The sequence below is a fragment of the Ammospiza caudacuta genome, chromosome 5 (genome assembly GCF_027887145.1).
Source record: "Ammospiza caudacuta isolate bAmmCau1 chromosome 5, bAmmCau1.pri, whole genome shotgun sequence".
Lineage (NCBI taxonomy): Eukaryota > Metazoa > Chordata > Aves > Passeriformes > Passerellidae > Ammospiza > Ammospiza caudacuta.
In genome coordinates, this window is record NC_080597.1 from 10,085,269 (window position 1) to 10,108,959 (window position 23,691).

Consider the following 23,691-nt stretch of genomic DNA (forward strand, 5'->3'; position numbering starts at 1 on the left):
AGTTTTATTTCTCTAAAGACAACTTTAGGCCTGTCAAACAGGATAGTGAGGTTTTTTTTCTGCTTACAGCCTTTTACTTCCAGGAAACTTTACTTTACAGGAATATCAAAGGCATTCTGCTTTCTAGAAACATATTTTTCCTGTCATTCCTATACAAGACTCAGAAGAGAAGTAAAAGAGACAACTCCTGTCTTAAGTATCTTTTTTGCATACTTTTGCAAGTGAAGGGATGTCAGGATGTTTCACTAGTGTAACAGCTCCTTACAGCATTTTAGCCCTCCTTTTTAGCTGTAGTTAGATTTTAAAATATTCATTTGGTTGTTCCTAATTATGTGGGACACATAAAACCAGTTCAGAAGTAGGACATCAATAAGCGAAATTACAGTCACCTTTTGAAACCTAAGACCATATTATATTTCTCATAATCCTTTATCCTTGGGAACTTTTGCTTTCCAGCTGGCACCAAAATTTACATAAAACAAATATGAAGTTCCTTATAAGTTCCAGTGGACTGGTGTGTGCCTAAACTGTAAAATACGCAGGTATTTCAAGGTAACAGTGCTCTGTTTATCTTGTATCCATTGTCTGAGCAGAGATAGCAGCTTAAGGGGAAGTTTACTTCACTTGTAGCTAAAAATCTTTGTGGCTCTGGGAGGAAGGATTGGCCTGCGGCACTGTTATCCTTCTGGTGTGTAATGGAATTGAAACAGACATGAGGTTTTCTGTCCTCAGAGCAAACTTCACACAGCTCCTGCCCGTGCAGAATATATCCACTATACTCAGGACCCATACAGACAAGGGCAATATGCAAGGGTACGTGCAGGTGCACTCTTGAGTCAGACTTTTTGGGTTTAGAATTGCTTAAGACCCAGGAGAGCAAAGAACAGAAATTCTTTTGTTCTGTAGTTAATTCAGAAACCAGGATGTTTGCTTTTCATACTCTGTTTTTAAGGACTACTTAAAACTGTTTACCCAGGAATGATCTTGCCAAGTTCAAGGCTCTTCATTTTATACTGGAAAGAAGTACTATGGATATTTAAATTAATAAATAAATAAGAAAGCAGCTAATGTCTTTTGCATGTTCTCCATGCTCTTTTGTACAGAACAAAATAATTAGTTAATCCTCTCATGTTGCCTCAGCACAGTACTTGGAAAACTGAAACTTGACAAACCATTTTCAGAGAACTGCAAAACATTTATCATTTAGTTTCCATTTTTTTTTTTTTTTTTTTTTTAAGAAACCTACATAATACCTAACATTTGTATTTCTCAGTCTATTTAACTGTGAAGGGTTGATAATTTTCTGAACTGTTTGCAAGGATTGTACAAATTCTGGCACACTTAGATTATTGAGATTGGAGGGGACATTGCTTAAATTCACCATAGAGAAAAATTATTGATGCAATGTTGGTTCCATAGAGAAAATTTTACTAGAATACCCTTTGCAAGCATGGATTTAGAAGACTCCATGGGAAATCAAGCAAATGTTAATCCACACTGATCTTTTCAGCTGTTCATTGGACCACCTTATTAAAAACAACTATTGCCCCTTGTGGAGGATCAGGTGACACCATGTCTGGAAATTTTTTTGGATCAGCTTTTTGTTTCTGTTTAACTTGTCTCTCTCATTTGTAGAGCTATTTGAGTTCTGGGCTGATTCTAACCTGAATGTGGTGGGTGTCCTGGGACCTGTAACAGAATATAAGCACACAAGATGCATATGAACATTGTAAGCTTCAGTAGCACTTGCCAGTTTTTCTCAGCTTGTGCAGTTTTGTTTTGCTGTTGATCTGAGGCTCTGATTCTGTGCAATATGTGGAGCAGATCAGTTTCAATGCTTTGAAACCCATATTTTTGCTTTTACTTTTCTGTATACCCTAATCACAAGTCAGGTATTTTTTACCAATGATGAAGATAGAGCTCTGATCAGTTTTCTGTACACACAGCTTTTCCACTCCAAGCTAGCCTCAGCATCTGGAAAGCTGACATCTTCAAAATACTAATGTTCAACCAAACTACATTTTGATAACTCTTAAACACTCTTTAATCTCTTTTCCTTCACTGGAAGGTGGAGCTACAGAACAGGGTCTTTAAATGAAACTATATATATATACACATGCATAGGGTGCCAGCAGTCACATCCTGTACAGCACTTATTCCTCAGTCTGACATTTATCATCCAGCATAGGTGCTGGTAAGAAATACATTTTCAAATTGTACACACTATAAATCTGGATATTATCACTCATTTATTTTTTTATAAATCCTCTCCTTGGAAGTTCAGGCATTTATATTTACAGCTAAACAAGATAGTTCAATTTAAACTTTTTTAAGAGGTTTTGGAAAATTTGGATCACTTCCTCCTTTCTGTTTTTCACTTTTCATACCCTGCATTTCCTAACTCCAGCTGGGAGGAAAAAGTGCTGTGTTGCACTTTTCTATGTAGTATTTTTGGGCAAATTAAAAGCAGGAAGTACCAGAAAGTTCATAAAATAGCATATTCTTGGGAGATTTCTTATCCAGACCAAGACATTCAGATAAGATCTGGCTATGCATTTACATTAATTTTCAGTGCCATTGCCTGAAAAAAATTTATTATAGACACTTAATGATAAACAAGATTAATTCTTCTTGAATATATTTAGTTGGAATTTTAAGGTAATTATAAACAAATAACTCAAATTAGTGCAAAATAACTCTTAGTTAAATAAACAGCTCTGTTGCCCGACACAAATTTGAACAACTCCTGTAAGCTATGGATTGAAAGCTAAACCCACTGAATTTTGTAGGTTAGTCTGCAGCTCATCCTTTGGGAGAGGTGAGAAATTGAGCCAACAACATCGCTTCTCCAAAGCTGAGTATGAATCAGAAGATGTTCAATAATTCAATTTAGCATGGACAAAAAAAACTTTGCTATACTTTCTTGTAATAATGTAATAATGATGTGCATATGACAGCAGGTTAGTCATAAATACATTGTGAAAGTAATAAAGCCAAAAAAGCTGTTTCAGTAAATAATTGACAATTTTATGGCAACTGGAGTAAGCTACCATTGATTCTGTATATGGATTTGTAGAATGTTTTGGCAAACTGATTATTTGGAGGTAAAATGAGAATTTCGGTAAATTTTAAACCAAAATTAGTATATTACATTTAGGATCTAGTCTTCAAAGTATTGCAGTAATTAGTGAGTCTTTATTCATCTCATCACAAAAGAAGTTTCCACCTGACATCCTCAGACTAAGACGGTTTCTTAACTGGCCTGAATTTAGGAGGCTTCATTAAATGCAGCAGTATTTAGATGTAACCATGAAGAATTTCCACTAAATACGGAAATCCACTACAGTCTCTTTGGATTTACTGCTGTAAACAAGGACTCCAGATCACCCCAAATTTGTCTATTTCGGAAGAACCCAGAGGCATTCAGCACTCCTTATTTTGACTCCCCACATCCAAAGCATGGCACTTCTCCACTCAAATTATGCATATGAGTACAGGAACAGTTCCTTCACTGGCTTTTCTCATTGTTTCCTTGACATTTTACTGCAGGGGACGACACTTCCCAAACACCACCATGCAAGGCCCTGTCCTGAGGCCTGTGGAGGGCTGGGTGTGAGTGTGGCGCAGAGAGGGGCATGGCCGGGCCCCTCAGCGGCTGGCAACACTTGCATCGCAAAATGCAAAAAAAAAAATGCAAAACAGCGGGTGCCCAAGAAGGCAGCCCAGGAGCTCGGGGTTTATTCCCGGGGTTTATCCCGGGGAACAGGGCTCCGTTCCGGGACTGCGTTTCCCAGGAGGAAGCGCGGGCAGCGGGCGCGCCCCGCCCCGCGGCGCTCGGCGTTTGTTTCCGGGCCGAGGCTGCGGAGCGCGGCCGAGCTGCGGAGCGGGGCAGCGCCCGGCCCGGCCCGGCTCGGCTCGGCTCGGCCCAGCAGCATGGACGAGGACGGGCTGCCCATCGTGGGCTCCGGCATTGACCTCACCAAGGTACGGGCTGCGCTCGCCCGGCGCTCCGCGGCTGCCGCTGCTCCTGCCCGGCTGCGCTGGCCCTGGTGCTGGGAGAGCTCCGCGTCCCCCCGGCCCAGCCCGGCCCGGCCCGGTGGCAGCGGGCGAGGGGAGCTCCCCGTGCGGGGACGGTGCCGCCCTCGCACCGGGAAAGAGCGGCCTCTGGCCCTTACCTCTGTCTCCTGCAAGTTCTGCGATAACTTCTTATTTAAAGACTAAGCCGTCTCAGACATCGATCTGGGAGGCAAATCCTGTGCAAAGCTGTGTGCTCGTTTCTTTAAATGTTGCAGAAACTTTATTTTTAAACTTAGTTTTCTCAATAGAGAGCGTAAAGACAGGACAGCTCCAGTACACCCATGATTCTTCCATGATCTGTGCCACCCCACAGATTTCTGCTGAAGACATAAGCAAATGCAAATTTCTGCTTGGCAAATTTTGGAACCACAGAATTGAACTTCAGCAGATGCTGTTGTACAGTGCACAGGATGAAGGCTCGAGATAGTGGCAACAAAAGTCTCACAAAAAGTCAGGATATTTTGAGATGGCCATAGTGGATTGTGTATTGAATGCACTGATAAATCAGCGGCTAAGGAAGAGGTGAAGACCAGAGGGTCGCTGTATTCACCAAAAAAGTGCAGCAGAATCTTGGCTGCCAATAATATTCCTTGTAAACCTTCCACTTAAATCAATGACAATTTCATAGGCTGATTTCCATTGGGAATGTTAAAACTTAAACCAATTGTCCAAGGTTATTAACATTGGCACTAAATTTTTATACATAAACTAAAATTTTATACATAAACTTTTGTGTGCAAATTCCTGAATCCAGTCTTCTGTAATGGTTTAAATAAAAATCCCAACTCTGTGTTACAGTATGACCACTATTCTTTTTGGCAAACATAACATTCTACAGTTTAGTCTGAAAAGGATGTGAGCATCAAAACTGATTTGGAGGATAACTTTTTGTCATTTTAGGATAGTCTGGGTGTGCAAATGAGAACCAGTAGGGCAGCCACTAAATACTTAGATGGCAACATCACTACACTTCAGTTTTCATCATGGCATTAGTTGTAAATGAGTATTAGTATGGCTGGCCAAGTTTGTTTTTCCTTCTGATTTTCAGGAATATTCACAATTTCATCTGAAGGTGTTTTCTTTAAGATAACAATCCTTCATTTCTTGGGTCTTGTTGCCTTTTCTATGCGTCCTGTAAATCCTCAGCTGTCGTGTTAGTAGATTTGTAGTGGCAAAGGTTTTGTATGAATGCATATGTGTATTAGAAAATGGTGTGTGTATGTATGCATTCATAGCAGGCACACTTAAGAGAGATTTCCAAATAATTTCTTCTAAAAAATGTACATTTGAACAGATACTTCAATTGAAATGTGAAACTTGACATTGATGTATAACCTAATTTCCTTACCTTTTTTAATGCAGGTTCCTGCTATTCAGCAGAAAAGAACTGTAGCATTTCTAAACCAGTTTGTGGTTCACACAGTGCAGTTTCTCAACCGCTTTTCTACTGTTTGTGAAGAGGTATGTTTATTATTTTCCCAGCTGGCCCTTGATACAATTAAAAGAAATTCAAGAAATGGGAACCATTCATTTAAACGTTTTTGATGCAGTAATACAGGTAGCCTAAACCAAAAATATAGTCTGCTTTCTGTTGAAGGTTTCTCTTTAGTAAGTGCTCAAGACAGAATTTCCCCAAGAGATCCACATGAACTCCTGATTGTGCCACACTCTCCTGTTTTCTTAAACTTTTGCATTTGGAACAGTCTTTGAACTTCTTGATACAGGGAATTTATTCTGAGCAGCTTCATCTCTGGCTCTGGTGTTGTTATGAAAGCAGGATGCCATGTTTTTGTGGTCCATCAAGACTTACTTTCAGATTTTATCACCTTTAATTTAAGAGAGTCGTATGCTAAGTGCTGAATGTAAATAGTTTTTATGTTGAAAAAAGGACATTTTTGGCAAGTGATTAGTATAGAACATGAAGCCTTTAACTTCAGTTTCCTGCAAAAAGAGAGAAAAATAAAAATATTTAGGATTAGTAAGTTTATGTGACTTTAGAGTCAATGGAAATACACCAGATCAGCAAGATTAGAATTGTCCGCTGAACAGGACAAGAGTCCTCCTTGCAAAAAGGGTGTTTTCTAATGTGGCTTTGAGGGTAACCTTTTTGTCTTTAGAGGTTTTTTGTACTTTTTCATTAGTTTATTCAACAAAGAATGCCATACAGCTCTAGCCAGCTGAGCCAGAGCAGCAGTCAAATCCAATTAGACTAAGCCATGTAATCTGAGAAATTCTGTTATTTGTTGGTGAAGTTTAGAGCCAGACGCGTGACAAGTATAAGATTTGGATATTACAAGAATATATGGAGCTTTAGAGGAAAAAAGTCATTTTTCCTAGGTTTTTGAACTTCTTGTAACTTGATAGGTGGGACAGTGTGACCGCCTGATGATGCTGTTGTCAGTTGTCCAAGAGTCAGTTGTCACCTGATAGCAGAATTCCCTCTTCCACGGGCCCTGTGGAAATCAGAACACATATATTCAAAGCCACCTTGAGCACACAGCAGCACTGTGAAGTCTGCCTAATAAAACAGTTATTAGTTAACCAAAATGTGCTGTTACTCAAGAGACTAAATAGTTGCTTTATATACTCCTTGAGAAGTTTTTCATATTCATGAACTACAGAAGTGTTTTTAATGTGAAAGGTCGCAGTGTAAGTCAACAGAAGCCAAGAAACTCAAAATCAGAGCTGACACCGTCCTTAACTCTAAATTTCTTGGCTCTTGTCTAGTCAAATAGACCCATAAAATTGCATAATTGTCTTTTGTACATCTTTCCTCCCCCTTATCCAGTTAAATGTAGAACACATAGTTCCTTCCAATAGGAGCTGACTCGGTGAACAAAGGACCATCTGTAAACAAGTCAGTGCTCTATCCAAAAAGACTAACTCCTGTCAGTCTCCTGCTTTTTCTAGCATATTGGCAGAACTGCCATTTTCTTAGGGTGTTAAAGTTCTGCTTCAGAGCCAGGCAGAATCTTGCCAAGGTGCCAGAAAGCTGTCAGAATGGTACGTATCTGCCAGCCAGCACTCTAGCCAACTTCACTTGGACAGGTCTGGTGGAGTATGGTAGTGATTAGTTAAAAGACTGGCAGTTCTTATGGAGTAATTTAGAAAAACTTAAGTTGTTTTAATTTAAAAAAAAAAGTCAGAATTTGATTGAGGTGCACCTGGAGCATATAAAGTGTCTGGTTAGTTCTGATTCGTTGTGGATTTTGACTGTATAGGACTATTGAATCACCTGCTGTATTAATGATCAGATTTTCTCTTTGTGTTTGCTCAGTTACATACACACACATCATCTCTTTTCATCTTCCACATTTGGAAAAAGCTTTGAAGAAAGATCTTTCAGTAACTGGGAGAGTACATTGTGTCTACCATTATTGTCCAGTTGCCCAAAGTAATACCCTATTTACTTTGGCTTTCTTTTCTAAATAGTCTGTCTTCATTTCTGTCATTATATGGGAAAATCAACTGCAGAGTAAAATTATTTAAAATTTGTACTGCTGTAGCTACTGTTCTACAAAGGATTGTCATTGCTTCATTCATTTCATAATGTGATAATCTCATTTACACTGACTCTGCCTTCTGCAGGGAGAAGCTAAAAGAAGTGATTTTTTTAAACTAGCTGCAAACTCTTTTATATGTCCAAGTGCACAGGAGAGTGTTTTCACATCCTAATTGTTTTCTGTTGTAGAAATTGTCAGCACTGTCTCTCCGTATCCAACAAATTGAAACCACACTCAATATTCTGGATGCAAAGGTTTGTATGGATATAGACTTCATCTTCTAACAGGGACAGCCTCCTAGGTTATGTGAACTAGTTTCCTTTCTAGAGTCTGAATTGAGCAAATAAATTTTCATAATGATTTGAAGGAGTCTGATGTCAAAATCCTGATATCAAATCCTGATACCAAAAATTCTTTAACTCTCTTCCCTAGTTAATGTCTTACTACTTATACTGTGTAACATTTGAATAGGTAGTTGATACAGAAGAAAGGAAACAACAATACCTAGTGGAAAATTTGAGTTTGTTAAGCATGTGTAACAGGAAAGGAACACTTTTATGCCATACAAACAGTAATAAGGAAATTCTTTCCCCCTTTGTAAAACAAAAGTATCTTTGTATGTTACTGGACTCTAAGGACTTCAGCTGATATAAGTAACTAGGGAAAAGCCTTGGAAATCCTTTTGATATTGAAATGTGACCTGAACTGGATCTAAGCTAATGTAAATTAGTTTATCTTCTTCAGCTGAAACGACAAAAAGATACAATCTGTGGTCTTAGATAGAAAATACAGTATATCATTTACTAGGAAAAAAAAAACCCCAACAAGATCCCAAAGTCAATCAATCACCCACCATAAAATTTTAGCAACTTCTTCTTTCAATTATGGTGGAGGCAATTTCAGTTGGCTTTTCTGGGAGCAAGGGGGGAGATATTTTGAAAGCATTCATTAAGATCTTTGTGGGGAAAAATAGTGTAATAATACAAAACAGAGCTAACTAACTCTTATTTATTTCAAAATGTTTAGGAATTATCTGAATTGATGAAGAATTTTTGCAGAATTCTTCATAATCATGTTAAAGAGAATTTCCTTCAAATAGATTTGTGGTGTGTTTAATATCCTTTCACATCATTTCCTTTAAAAAAGTGAAACATGTAGAAAATCAAAAAATTTGTAACCAGTCTCCCATCTGTTAGGTGATAGAGCTGTTCTTGCCATGATTTCTTTCACTGTAGGAGAAGTAGCAGAGATTGCATGGATCTCGTGGTTGATAAATGCAGTAGCAAAATGCTGGGAAGGTGTGGAAGCCCTTCCTGCTCTGCAGCCCTGTGTTAACAGTGAAAGTTTTTATTGTAGAAGGCAGCTGGATAGAAAGATTTTTTCCCTCAATCAAAATACGAAAACTAGGGGCAGAAAATTACAATTTTACTAATCTAAAACTTACCTGGATAATAAGTGATAAGCAGGGTGCTGCACATTTTGTTGTACATGTAGTCTTATGAAGTGCTCATTGCTTATTTGATGATGTTTTTTGCATTCAGTTATCCTCAATTCCTGGCCTAGAAGATGTCAAATTTGAAGTGCCCAGTGCAAATGTGAACAGTGTTACAAATGGTCCTGTGGCACAGGCTGCTGCAGATCCACAGACAGCTGGATCACCTCAGCCTGGAGTAAGTAATGCAGCATAACTCATACCTTGGAGGAATAGAGCTCTCCAGATCAAGTTTTAAATGTCATTTGCAGTAGATAGAAGGAGCAATTCTATTGGAAGTGAGCAATCAACTGTAAAAGTCTAACAGTAGGATTTTCTCTACTGGCACTGTTTTAACAAGTGACTTAAAACAAAAAAGGCTATACCCTTTATTAACTGTGTGACTTAAATAATTAGAACTAACTCAAATCTAGTTCTAAATTTCTCCCTCCTTTTCAATCACACTAAAATATGAACAGGAATTGCATCAGGGTGCTGGGAAGGTCATGAATGAAAATAACAGTTCAAATCACATATTTGCAACTCTTTTCTCCTTTCTTCAGAATGTGAGCTTTTAACTCAAATTGGAATTTCTAGCATGCTTAATTCTAAAGAGTTTATTACATTGAAGGTTTTCTGTATATTATCCTCCACTTACAGTAAAGGCCAGCTTATTACTAGCAATCAGCATTAAAATGTTACCCCTGCAACTAACTTCTTGTCATTTTGGGGAATTTAATGTGTGTGGTTGGTTGATTTTTTAACCTAGACATTTGAATCCCATGATCACCACTTAACTAAGTGAGGCTTTCAGGCCCATTTGTAGATGGAGTTCTTTTCCCACTTTCCCCTTACAGTTTCTTCTCATGGAATCCTCAATTCTGATATCTGCTCATTCCCTTATTTGGTGGAAATTGCTGTGGAAGAGCAGTAGCTGGAGCACTCTGCTGCTTTTGCCTGCCTGTCAGAGATTGTAACTCTCATTTGCAGCAGGGTAGACACTGGACAGCATTGCATGTTCCAGCCACGTTAGAGGATGACTCACCATGAGTTCATTTTCCTTAAAATGTTCCTCCTCTCAGATATGGAAGTATATAAAGTATATTTAAGTATATAAAGTTCATCTATTTCACACTTTCAGGTGGTTAGTTTTGTAGAAAAAATTAGAACAGTTTTCTGTGTTCTTTTGAAAGTACTAGAAACTTCTTGTCATTTTTCATTTCATTTAAATTAAATACTTTCAAGCAATCTTTGATTTCATTGTATTATCCTTTGAGTAATGATTTATACTCAAAAGTATAGTTTAGAAGTTACATGATATGTATGAAACCTTTGTCAGGGAATCAAATACTTTGAGGAAAAAAGGCATTGGACTACTGGGGGAGATTTATTGATATACTTATAAATATTTTTTTTTAAAGACTATTTATATTTAATACTGTGATATTTATTAAATGCAACTTAACAGGGTTGTTAGGGCCTTTCTGGTTTTTTATGTGTTGTTCAGTAACTTTAAATTGTATCTAGAAGTAGAAAGACACTCTTGTAACAGTGAACAGCAAAAGAGCTGGATTTGTGATTTCCTACATCTAGGAAACCTCTAATTTTGTGAGTGTAGATCAGAATAATCTTGATGAGGAAGAGTTGAAGAATTTCAGAATAATCTTGATGAGGAAGAGTTGCACTTTACCCTGAAATACCCAGTTTTATTGTTTGGAATCTCTCCGTGGCTGTGGTGTGTGCACCTAACCATTAAAGGGTTTGTTCTTCACATGCAGCAGAACAATACACAAGAAGAAGGTTTGCAGAAAACGGAGGTAGTAACAGAAAATGTCACAACTGTGGCCAAGGATCCAAGATATGCCAGATACCTCAAAATGGTACAAGTGGTAAGTCAGTTCTCATGTTATGTTATTTTTTGGTGGAATGCACCACACAGTTGTAAGTGAACCATAAATATCTGAAAATATATATTGCAACAGTAATCTTTAAGGTAGGATAACATCATAATATTCTAGCACATCTTCTCTAATAAATGAATTATTGTAATATATTCCCTCAGACAGCTTCTGGCAGGATCTTCCTACAGAATTCTGCTGGTAGACTTGTGAAGTGAAGTGTGAAATGTGTAAAGGCAAAGTGATATTAGCCGGAGGCACAGAAGATGCCACTGAAAGTGGAGTTGTCCTGGCAAATTGGAGTCATTCCCTGCATACAGACTGATTACAGCCTGATTTTACTGGAGGGTACTAAATACAGCTTTGCAAGTATAGTCCAGAACAGGAGTACTTGATATTTCTGTAAGGACCAAAATAGAAATACAAGGATTACTTCACTATCTGGTTCCACTCCAGTTTCCTGTTGTTCATGATGCAGGTTATGTTTACATCTTTATCTGTGGTCTGTGCTACAGTTAAATAGGAACTAAATTATTGTAATCTCAATATTAACATGTGTGAAATCTAATGAAGGAATGAGAAGTTGAATAGGAGACTATTTGTGATATTTTTAAGAGGTCGTTTCACATCCACAAACATAAAAATGAGATTGGAAACAAAGAGTTTATTTCCATTTATTTTCAATTTGTCAGGGGAAATTTTCCTCTAAAATACATACTATAATTCTGGAAAGTATGACTATGTCATAGTATTAATTAAATGTTGCTTATGTGAAAACTAACTTCATGGTTTCACTCAGTCTTCAGAGAAATTGTTACAATTGGTCTGCTTCATCCCTTGAATGGTGTTCCAAACCTTATTTTTCACTTGAATCACAAATTGAAACTTTATGGGTAGCTCATTACAAACCATTTGGAAAACCTAGCAGTGGGATAGTAGCAGAGAGTAGAACACTATGTTACTGTATTGATTTAATGCCAGACTTCAAAGTGGATTTGAAAGTGCTGGATGGTCTAATTACTTTGAATTTTATTTTTTTTTATGACTGCTAGAGGAGTGAGATCTCACTTTCCACATTTCTCCTGTGTACTGGCAGTTCCTGGAGACTCCTCTGCCAGTTGTAAACAGTGTGGTAGGAAAGTCAAACTAACATACTACAAATTAATGTGTGTTTTTGTATTTGCCAAATTTGTCTCCTTGTCCGGTCAAGTATTTCAGTTAGTGTCATTTATTTGCCCAAATTAAGTTTCTAGGTGAAGATTTGTTTGAACTGATAAATTATTTATTACTCACAATGTTTGTAGTATAAAAGAGCACCATTCTAAACTAAAAGTAGCTCTTCCATGAAATTGTGACAAACTCATTTGGTGGAGTGCAATTGAGGATACTAAATTCTTACTTTTTAAAATTACAACAATATTCCAAGAAATCACACAAAAGCAGTACCGTATTTGCAGATTAAAATTTAGGAAGCATGAAAGGTAAAGTAATTGTATTGCCCTGATTGTATTATAAATAGATATAGGTACAATCTTAATTGTTTTCCTTCAGATAAGAAGCCTAAGAGCATTTTGATTAAACTTCAGATTAGTTTTGTGAATGTGTGATATATGAGGGTACTGAGAGGATTTTTTTTTCTCACAGATTTTAATGCACACAGTGTTGGAATAAAACATACACCAGGTGTGAACATAAAAACAACCCATTCTTAGAAGTCCTGTACCAAATTCCCTTTGATTGAAATCAAATATGAATTCTGCCTTGCCTGATCTGACTCAATTCTGTTTTCACATAGTTGGAATTGATGGATAAACAACTCATCAGTGACTTCTGAGGTGGGGAAAAGTATCCTAAGAGCAGTGAAGCAGGGGAAAAGTTAGTACATTAGTACAAGATGGTGTGTAGACACACAATCCCTGGTGTCCAGATCTGTACTAGAATAACTCAATTTTTAAACTGTCTTGAAATACTCAAATAAATATTCAAAACATTCACCTGTGTAATGCACATTAGTTGTGAAGTAAAGAGATATTCTTTTATTTCAAGGTATTACATTGCAGCTGCTTGAATGACCTTTTTTGACATTATTTCTGATAGATTGCTGCAGCTATGTACCTGTGTGTGTGCTGTTCCACAGTCCTCATGCACAATCCTTAATTGTGGTTCTTACCTTGGAGCTTTTAAAAATTAACAACAATATTCACTAGAATCACTAGAATCGCATCTTTCTCTGGAACATTAGTCATGCCTGCCCTTTATTTTAGCACTATTTTACTTGCTTTTGGACAAAAGATACTACACCACTTTCCATTTAGAATTTCTTAGACCACCAGTAACTTTGTTCCTTTTGAATCAGAAATTGTATCCTCATTTGGTTTGGGGTTTTTTTTCCCATATCCTATATTGGCATGGAGTTATCCAGATGGTATTTCTGATGGTTTCCAACAGGAGATGGCAAAGCAACAAGTTGCCTTGAGCAACTATAGTGGAAACATAGGAGCAGTTTGTTGGAATGGACCTCCTGAGAGGACGTGGGTCTTGGATATGTGATCCAAGATAAGAGGATGTTTAGGTGTTGATGCATAAGGTGCAGAAGCTGTGGAAGGACTTGCAGTGAAGGGAAGGAATTTTTTTAACATGTACATATTTGGCTGAAATCTGTCCACAAGTCACAGCAGATTCAAGCCTGACTGTACAAGCAGTATTCAGAGAAATCACTTTTGAATTGTGCTTCTGTTCTCATGTCCTGTCTGCCTTTTTCTCCATGCTTTTTGGACTTCTCCAGCTTTTAGCACTGCCTTACGAGATCCTTCTGGAGGGGTAGCAGATGCACTTCCCTGGTTTTCTCCACTATCTTGGATATACCTTCAGCATGCCCAAGTCTTTCCTAGCACAATTTCTCTGCTGTCTTTGTGCTACTTTGTGCTTTCTCCACATTCTTATCCATTTGTCAGCTGCATAATTTTGTGTGCACAAATTGCAGGTATATCTATCCAGTCTTGATTCTTCTCTCCCTGCAACTTTCTCTAGATGTTTTGCCATAAATATAAGATGGATTAAATGAGCTTTTAATCTCAATCATCTCTTGCTTCCTAGGTTCATATTGATGGGAACTGAGATTAATGTTTCGTGCTGTGTTTGACAAGTGACATGCATAAATTTATATGAAAGTGTGGTTTAAAAGTACCTGTGTTATTTATCTCACCTGTTTGTGTCCAGTAGTTTTATATTATTCTTCCTCCTGCTACACAGGGTGTTCCTGTAATGGCAATAAGAAACAAAATGATTTCCGAGGGGCTGAATCCGGATCTTCTCGAGTAAGTAATTTGTGACTCCCAGTAGGGCCGCAGTGCAACTGTGTGTTTAAAAAACTTGGAAAAACGTGCTTAGAAAAGGTTGTTCATGGTGTTCTGGGCTATAGCAGTGACAATCTAGCATCTGACAGTGTGCATTTAGCAATGAGGACTCAAATAAAAGGTCAGTAGCCATTAGCAGTGTCCTGTGTAGACTGTGAGGTTTTTCCCCGGTACTTGCTTTCAACACTCCAATAAGAAAATGTCATATTGTAGACTAGTAAGAACAAACTCAGTCTTATTTTTTGGAATGCTTGAGGGACAACACAGCTGTTTCCAAATTCCCTCAGTAGAGTAGTGTACACCTTGACTTCAAAATTGACAGCGTATATTGAAGTCAGCAGTTCAGAATTTTGGCTGTTGATTGAGTTAATCTGATGTGAAGAATACTATACTAAGAACAGATAGTAACTTTCAAAGCTTCTTGTCTGGCCACAGACGTTAATTTCAGTCTTACTTTACAGTTGACATTTAATTTAGTTCTATATTAATTCACAGAATTTGTTAAACTGATTAAAGTATTAGCTATCACTCTTACATTATAGACACCAAAATGTTTGAAGTATTTTTGCATTATTTTCAGAAACTGTCAAGGTATTAAAAAGTCCATTTTTCATTTCCAATGAAGTCCTTTTACATTTTGTAAAGGCTTATTCTGAAACTAGCTATTTGTTAAATAAAATAAACCTGAAATATCATCATATCATGAGTCATTTTAGCTCCCAGTTACTTCCTGGTCTAGATAAGCCTAAAGTAGTTATTCCTCAATTGTTTTCTTTACTGATTGAATGAGAAATAAAAAAAAAGACCCTGTGCAAGTTGGAGATAGGTTTAGCAAATGTGAGTTTTCTATATGTGTGTTAAATATATTGTATTTTTTGCTGTGCTTTCAAGTCCATACCTTTCTATAAATGCTGCTATTTCTTCAGGTTTGGGTGGATTTTTATAGTAGATAAAGCAAAAAAAAAATAGGTTAAAATTTCAAAAGCTGTTTTTTAAAAAGTGTGTGCTTTTGGATTGCCTATTTTGCAGTGAAACAGAAATGTTACTACTGTGGATTGAGGCTCACAGAATATGTTTGGGGTTAGATCTCAAAATCCGTCTTCAAAGATCTGTGCAACAGTAATGCTTAGTCAAATTTTCTTTTAAATGTTACTGGTTTGAAAACTAGTTACAGAAAGCTAATTATTTGGCAAGGTGCATCATGTGGAACGTGTTAAGATATCAGGGGTTTCAATTTCCTTGCTTGTCATGATGCTGTAGGCTTCTTTTTTCATGTGTGTCTTGCCATTCACACTGCATTTCTTGGGTCTTCAGCTTCCTTGGGTCTGCTCACTCAGTCCCAGGGAAAACTAGGAAAATGTGCACGTGGCTGTGTGCTCAGTCACTCACTGCAGACTCCCCCAGCTCCTTGCCATTGGCTGAGCATGGGTTATTTGTGGCTGTAGGTGTGCTAATTCTAGTGATACAATATTGTTACTACACTCTCCTCTTGGCTTTTCCACCCCTCAACTTTCTACAGCGTTTGGTAACTGCCTGTTCTGTCAAGCTCCCAATTTATCTGTCTTTAACTTTTGTTTCTTCTTTTGTTATTTCTTCTTTTGTTTCTTCCTCTCTTGCCTGTCTTCACTTCCAGAAGAGTTTGTCCCGCTCTCATGAGCTAAAGGAACTCAGCATCATCTTCCTCTTGATAAATGAGAGGTTTTGCCCTGGTCTCTGCAGATCACATCTTTGCACAGCTCTTCTGTTTTGTCATTACCACAGCAACAAGGAATAATATTGTGAAGTGGTATTTGCATGAGAAAGCAAATGCTTTCTTCATTTGTTTTAGAGGTGTGCAGTGGGGAGGGAGAAGGCTCTTCTGCAGTTCTTTCACACACTTCTCATCTGTGCACCAAAAATGTTTAGGAGCACTTAAAAGTTACCTTAGGGATTCCCAACAGAGAAATTATACTAAACAGGACTAATGTTGGAAAAGAAATTCTATACTCCCAACATAAATAAGAACAGGATGATTAATACAACGGTCAGCTTACTTTAAAATGCAATATTTTATCCAAGACATGTTAACTATCATACAGGAAGTGAGGTTCTCTGAATGTCATTTTCCCCCAAGTATAATTATGTTTGCATTTTATACCTCTCTTTCAGCCTTTACCAGGCTCTGTATTGCTTGAATGTCAAATTCATTACATACTTAGGAGGGAGAGTCCACGGAGAGCCAGCATCTTCAGGCAGTAATGTTAGTCTTTGGATGGCTTGCTTCTCTCACCTTCATTTCCAGTAGATTCCCCAAGCAAACATTTTGCCACAGTGTTAAGATCCATCCTAAACAATCTCTTTAAAACTAAATACAAGAGGTCTGATCATTTGTAGTCAATAAAAATCCCATGGCTGCTCTTGCAAATTTAACCCAATGTTCTAGCCAAATTCCACTCTGAGTAATTCTTTTTTGCTTCACTAAATTATCCCTGCAGTTTTAGTTGGATACAATATTGTTCATTTCCTGTCTTATTTTTTTCATGTACTATTTACACTGCTCAATGGTGTACAGAATGTTCCTTTCAGCCCAACAACCTCTGAAGATTGAAAAAAAAATTGAATTAATCATTATTGCCTGCTTTCAACTCTTTCTACAAGTGTTTGCCACTTCTTAACGATCTGTCATCATTTCTGATGGCATCAAAGGCGTGCATTCACTCTGGTGTCTGCAGAGTTTTGATGTCCAGTGAGTTACAGTTTCTAGTGTTTGCCTTCCAGTTGTAGGTGAAGCAGTTGCACCAAGGTGTGAGTTTGTGAGCCATAAACAGTTGATGTGTTTAATGTTGTGGCAATAAAGTGCCTGCAGTTGTCGTGCAAGGACGGCGGTGTTACGTGCTGAGCCGCTTGTGCTCTCGGCTGGATTTACAGCACAGAATGTTTTTGTTCCTGCAGGACCCCAGATGCCCCTGTGCCTGCCTGGGGAGATGATGGCAAAGCAGAAGAGAGTTCTGATAGTGAATCTTCATTCAGTGACTGAAGAGACTGATTCCAGCCTTTGGAAGCCTTTGTTAAGTGCTCATGTGTTTGGAGCTTTGGCAGACAATGGTTTTGTGTGGATCACACGGATGACATGGTTTGTCTGATGGCGTTTTTAAGAACTAAGATCCTCCATGTTCTGTTCTGGAAAGTTTGAACAGGCAGCATGTTTCAACCTGCACCCTTCCCCCATGAAAATGAATCATGAGATCCTTGCAGTTTTTATGCTGCATCAAATCAGATTCATTTCTGGTTCTGCTGAAATTACTCCACAGGGCTCTAAGAATTCCACTCCTCTAAACCTCCATGTCTCTAAAAATGCATTCTGGTCATTGTTATATTTTCTGTGTAACACATTTAACCTACCTTCTTTGCCTTCTTTCTGCCTCATAACTTAAAGGTAAATTACCTTTGGAAAATGAAAGTGTTTCACTGATAAACTGTACCTTTTTTGCAATATCCTGTGTTTGCAGTGATGCAGCAAGAATTACATATAAGTCAGCTCTCTTATGGTGATTGCAAATCAGTAATACTCAGATTGAGAAGAACTAAAATACATGTAAAAATATATTAAAACCCATTTTTAATCTGTTTTCAAAGCATGTACTGCTATTCAGTGCCACATTAGAGTCTGTATGAAGCTGTTAAAGGAACTCCTGCTCTTGAAGGGTTGATTTATCCAGTTCAGGTTGCAGTGTTGTAGAAAGGTACAAAAGTGGCGAGGTTGGTTTGAAAATGACACTGGGAAAAAAAAAGCAAGGGACTGGGAGATCATTAATGGAGTGTGAGATTGTGAGATTCTGCTATGTGGGTCAGTTGAAACCATTTTCTGACTTTATTGGCCTTACTCGAAAGAAGCTTTGGCTGAACAGTTTGCTTAGGATGAGAAATCACCTCCAGTTTGGTGCCTTTGCTGGTAATTTCAGCAGAGAAGCTAAAATTCAGGTTGTATAAGGATAAAACGACCTTGGCACCTCTTGAGGCACTCATTGAGGAACAATATAAAGAAATGCCTGATGTGCCCTGAAGACTCTCCTCAAAATTATTTGATGTACTCAGTGACTCAAAAATTACATTTCAATAAAGAATCTTCTTTAATGCAGTTTGTTCCACATGAAATCCTTTGCAGTCTGTTTGAATTCCCTAGATTGTTGTGATTATACCAGAATGCTGTGTGCCATGCACTCATTAACTTGCTGGTGTTTCACATTCTTGCTGTGACCAAGAGAAGACTAAAACTGAATCTCCAAGTGTATAAGTTTGTTAGCCTTTATGACTGAATCAATACCTTCTCTCTTCGTTATTTGTGCCACTTCAGTAGGTTAATTAGGTTAATGCTTTTTTTTTCCTGTGACTTAAACATGGCTCCCATTTCAGCCTAGCAGACATACTTATGCTCTCCATAACCTGTAAATCAGAATAATTCCTGAACCCCTACAAAAGCATATATGCACTAGAGAATGCTGAGAGATGGTATTTCAATGATGGGTTAATTACTATTGAACGCTTAAAAATGTTCTTCATAGGTAACACTTGGTAAAATACAAAAATATTAACATATTAGCAATAAGTATTTCAAATGTAAATGTGATAGTTATTTCAGAATGTATATATTGAAAGACTCATGACTTTTTAAAATCTATATTTGAAAACTCATTTAAGCAGTCTGTAAAATAAAAGCTATACTTTGTAAACCAAAGTTATAGTTTTGTTTTATTCCTGTATCTTCTTCTAAACAAGACAATGACAATTCCTCCAAAGTCTCTGCAATTCATGTTTTCTCCAGAATTAACTTTGCTGAAGTTATATCGCCCTGCTAGCCTAAGGGGAGAGTTTTGGAAATTGGGGTTTGGAGTTAAAGTTAACCCATGATGGCGCTCTGACTACAGGAGAACTGAGTACCCCATAGCCACTGTTCTAAGAAGCAAATTTAAAGAGGACTGAAATTAATGTGTATTATATGTTATGATCCTTTTGAACTGAGGTGGACCTATGTAAGGAAGTAGCATGATTTAAAGAGTTGGATTGAGACAGTAATTTATTATTTTTCTGAAGAAACAAGCAAGGTTAGCAAAAGACGTTAAAGAAAGTATAGCTTCAGTTTAACATTCTGAAAATTTTTGTGTAAAATAATTTTAGTTTGAAAAAGTAACCCTAAAATTAATTGTCTTTTACACCACTGCAGATACATTTTTATGTGGAATGGAAAAGAAAGCCCCTGGCCTACAGACACTTGTTAAAATGAGGGATAATTAATCAGTAATTATGTATGTCACAGAATAGCAGTTTCATTTAAAGGGATTGTGAATTTAACTGCTTAGGAATTGGATTATCTTTTCAGTGTCGACGTTTACTGTGGAGTACTGCAGTGTTGGTAAACTTGCAGAAACATTAAGAAAAATCTTGCCACTTTGTCTCCTCTCCCAGCTGAGTGATAACTAAATCTAAATGTCTGAATTGTGAGGAATGGGGGGGGGAAAAAGCTAAAACCGTTCCTTTTTACATGCAGTGTCTCAGCATCCATAGTGCTTCTGCTACCTTTGAACCTCTGAACACTTTAGGCTCTTCTGCTCCTAAACACATCCCTTTGCTCTTAAGCCAAATTGAAATCTCAGATGTTTCAGCTGACACAAGGAGCTTTTAAGTGTGGGAAGGTTGGTTTGAGGCTGAATTATGTCAGCTGTGCTGGTGCTCCTTGATGTGCAGCAGTTTTCTAGAGTTGTGTGCTAACCCAGAAGGCTGGAAAGTCCTGAACCGCAAGCTGAATACCGCAAGCGGAGAATATTCCAAGGTGCTCGTTATTTGCCATCTGTTTTGGAATAGAAGATGGAGGGAGTATTTCAGCTTGGCAGCACAGTAATCAGATATATGTAATACTTTCAAGGGAAAAAGTCCGTTTTTAAAACTTTATTTTTAAGACTTTTAAGCTTTTATTTTTAAAAGCTTCCAACAGCAATGAACTTTTAAAAGATACGGTATACACTAAGAAGTGTCAGTAATACACATCTAATATACACCAATTTTGCACGGATTTGAACTCATCATCTGGGACAGTATTACAACCTGTAGGGAAAAATTCTACTGCAGTGTTGCTGGAATAACCACTGAATGCATCTGTTAATACTACTTGTAAACTATAATGCATAAACTGAATGCATATGTTAATACTACTGGTAAACTATATATTCTTTGTTTAAACAAACATTTTTATCACCATATTCCTCATTTTGCAGGTGAATGGGAGTGCAGAATGCATAAAGGTCAGTTTCTTAATGGTATTACAGGCATTTTAAATGCATGTAGATGCCCTTAGACCAGATGCATGTCTGTATTTTTGTAAGTAAAACCTCAAAACCTATCAAAGGCAAAAAGAACATCTGGACATGATAACTTTATAGTGAAGTCCTGGTTTAGCAGTTGTAATCATTAATCTGTTCCCTCTCAAGTCTTCTGTTCAGCTACATTTGAAACGAAAATTGGTGGTTCTTTTTCCAAGCTGAGTCTCTTCCTCTCCCTTGTTTTTCTTTCCAGTGTGTGTTATTTACACCAGTGAGTAAGTGTATAGTTTGACGTTCTGTGAAAAAAAAATGTAACAAACTATAGCCTGTACTTGGAAAAAGAGAATATCACTAAGATCAGCACTTTGAGCTGTGTGTGATCAGGTCAGTTTTGCTTTCCATACATAGCAAGAAGCTTAAATTCATCGTGGGCTCAGTCTGTCTGGAGATCCAGTTTTCTCTCTGAAAGCCAAACAGAGGGAACAGTCTTACAATGGGTTTGTCTGCAGAACAGGACATGTATTTTCTTATGCTTCTGAAAATTTGGCATCCTGGTGTCTGAAATGCCTCACTGGTGTCCAGAGTGTTACTCTCCTGATGCTTCATGTGATGGTGTCTCCATTCAGGGCACTTTGCAAAGCACAAGCCAAACAGGAACTGCCACATTAACTGGGGCCCTGGCTTGCTTAATTGTGCAGTTCTGTCTGTGCTACAAGTGATTGCTGGGTTCCTTAAGGGAAGATGTGAGGAGCACCACAGTGTTCCTGCAGTCCCTTCTCCTGCCACCAAGACTTTGCTCCAGCCACAAGCAGAGATTGATGTTCAGTACAATATTTCAAGCTTGTTGGTGCTTCCAAAAATAATTTTGTTAATTTGGGAAGCTGTGGATATTCCTGCCTAGTGTTTGACTCACTAACGTTGCTAATACAATATTGTTTTAAGGGAGTTCCATGGGCTTGTTCATTATGAGGGTAATGAAGCAAAAAATTGAAATAATATTCCTCATGCCATACAAAAAATGAGTGACAAAAACAAGCTTAGCATTGGATATGTCACATTCAGAAGAAACAAGTCTGAATACCCATAAATTCAAATGCACGTCATTGGGCAAGGACAGATGAAGCACAAAGCACTCCCCTTTTATTTACTTTTTTTTTTTTTTTAAAAAGTCTGTTTTTTGACCTTAAACTAATGGATTGTTTTCTCATTCATGATATTTCCCATTTTCAGGTTAATGGGTGGAAAGGAAAATTCTGAATAAACATTCACTTTGCAGACAGTTGGTTTTCTTTGCTTCAGATTTCAAAACTGGTGTCCTCTCCCTGAAGGAATGACATTGTAAATAATAGTATTCTCTGATTTAGGTGGTACACCCTTTGCCTCTCAAACTCTTATGTATTCTAGAATATGGACTAGAAATCCCTTCCTGGGTTTCATTATGGCCTCATGCCCTGGTCTGTAGAATCAGAATTTGTAGTAAAATGCTAGCCCAGTCTTTCATTGGAAGGAGCGTGTATCCAAGCGCTGAAAATACAAGGCAGAACAAAGGGATCTGAGAGTAATTTTTTACATTTATATTACCAGTTATTTTTATATTACCATCAACTGTTTGGTAAACCTTATCCTTAACGCCACTTGTAATGGTGAGAAGTTGAGTACATGTGAACCAACCTGCTGTGAAGAATTGGACAGTGGAAATAAACTTCCAATGCCTGTTATAAATAATAGCTCTCCTAAAAACTGTGATGATCCTTTTTGCTCTCGAGCAAACAATCTCTAGTGTTCAGTCCATGCTCCCAGCAGATTGCATAATCCTGATGTGATTTCCTATATCTCAATCCAGGACCTGGGGAATCCTTGCTCAGTGAGAGCCAAACTGTTCACAATTGATTTTATTGATTTCTCTTTACTACTTCCCAACAACTCTTTGAAAAAAGAACAATTCAGCGTGCTGAGGTGATCCTTTGGTCTTCTGGATCCAGTTCACCTATTTTTAAAGTAGATCAGAAGTAGGGAGGGAAATAAGCAAAGCAAACAAGTTGACTTTTTCTCAGCTGTTTCATCATTTGCTTTTCCCTCAGGGGACTGCCAGTATTTTTGTAAAAAATGGATTATGTGAAACATGGTTCATAATGCTTTATCATGTGTTTGTTGTGATTTAGGAGACTGATGTTAGAAGCTTGCCTGCCTGCACAAAAGCATATGTCAAGAAGATAATTTCAAAACAGCTGAATTCAGTTAGATTATCAACGGTGGGAGTTTATTAGCAGTATTTTTGTTACTGTAGCTTCTCCCTGCCTCTTACTTGGCTTTTGTATTTGTTTCCTCTTCTGTTGTAGTGTGAGGCTTTGTTGCTGTTCTTTTAGCCTCCTGGTGTCCTTGCTCTTCAATCATTGTTGAGCTGGCTTATTGCCATATTTGTAACCAAGCTGTCTTTTGACCTCTCCCATTTTACAGGATAACTCTGATGCTTTCTGCATATTTCAATTGTGAAAAGTGTTTAGCTTGATTTACTGCGGAAAAACCATCACTTTATACACATCTGTCCTTAGTTTCCCTCAACTTGCAGAACCTGTTGGCTAGTTTCAGTCACATTTGGGTAGGGATGAGAGGAAGGCATCCCAAAGAGTGGGGTTCTTATGGATTTGATAAAAAATAACCAAGTAAAAAGGAGAGATGGTGTAACAGCATTTGAGCTGAAACATCCCTAGCTGAACCCTTCTTGTACCCCAAGTGGTCCATGCCACAAAGTGGTGTTACCCAGTACCCCATTCATGCTTTTCCCCTGAGTCTGGGCCTTTAACCCCTCTGGTTACAGCCCTAAGCCCAACTATAGGATGGCCACCTGGATTTTCTTTATTCAAGCCATGTTTCAATCAGCAGAACACCACAACACTGATTCATCAACAGCGAGGTCTGACTAGCAGGTAGAACCCGAGGTGCAGCAAACAGAGCTTCCTTTGTTCCAGTAATGTTTTATGAGCATAAGGCTGTGTGGACTGTAGCCCTGCTGTAGGAAATGCCCAGGTGAACTTGCATTTTAGAAACCAAAGCCAGCCAGGCACATGCCCAAGCTTCCTAGGAAGTCAAATT

The 23,691-nt window shown here is 37.9% G+C and overlaps 1 protein-coding gene across 2 annotated transcripts; it reads left to right on the top strand.

Moving 5' to 3' along the window:
• Nucleotides 1–3,852: 3,852 nt before the first annotated feature.
• On the top strand, nucleotides 3,853–19,019 carry WASHC3 (WASH complex subunit 3). 2 transcript variants are annotated; one of them, XM_058804769.1, is made up of 7 exons: nucleotides 3,853–3,984; nucleotides 5,440–5,538; nucleotides 7,769–7,834; nucleotides 9,122–9,250; nucleotides 10,830–10,940; nucleotides 14,202–14,266; nucleotides 17,237–19,019. In XM_058804769.1, exons 1-7 carry the CDS (start codon nucleotides 3,934–3,936, stop codon nucleotides 17,319–17,321), a joined length of 606 nt encoding a protein of 201 aa, XP_058660752.1. In that variant the 5' UTR covers nucleotides 3,853–3,933; the 3' UTR covers nucleotides 17,322–19,019. The 2 variants fall into 2 exon arrangements, with proteins under 2 accessions (XP_058660752.1, XP_058660753.1); XM_058804770.1 differs by having other exon boundaries at nucleotides 10,833–10,940.
• The last annotated feature ends 4,672 nt before the right edge of the window (nucleotides 19,020–23,691 follow it).

Coding starts and splice junctions, on each gene's coding strand:
- WASHC3 (XM_058804769.1), top strand. CDS start 3,934: ATGGACGAGGACGGGCTGCCCATCGTGGGCTCCGGCATTGACCTCACC. Junction 3,985..5,439: donor CCGGCATTGACCTCACCAAG/GTACGGGCTGCG, acceptor TTTTTAATGCAG/GTTCCTGCTATTCAGCAGAA. Junction 10,941..14,201: donor ACCTCAAAATGGTACAAGTG/GTAAGTCAGTTC, acceptor CCTGCTACACAG/GGTGTTCCTGTAATGGCAAT.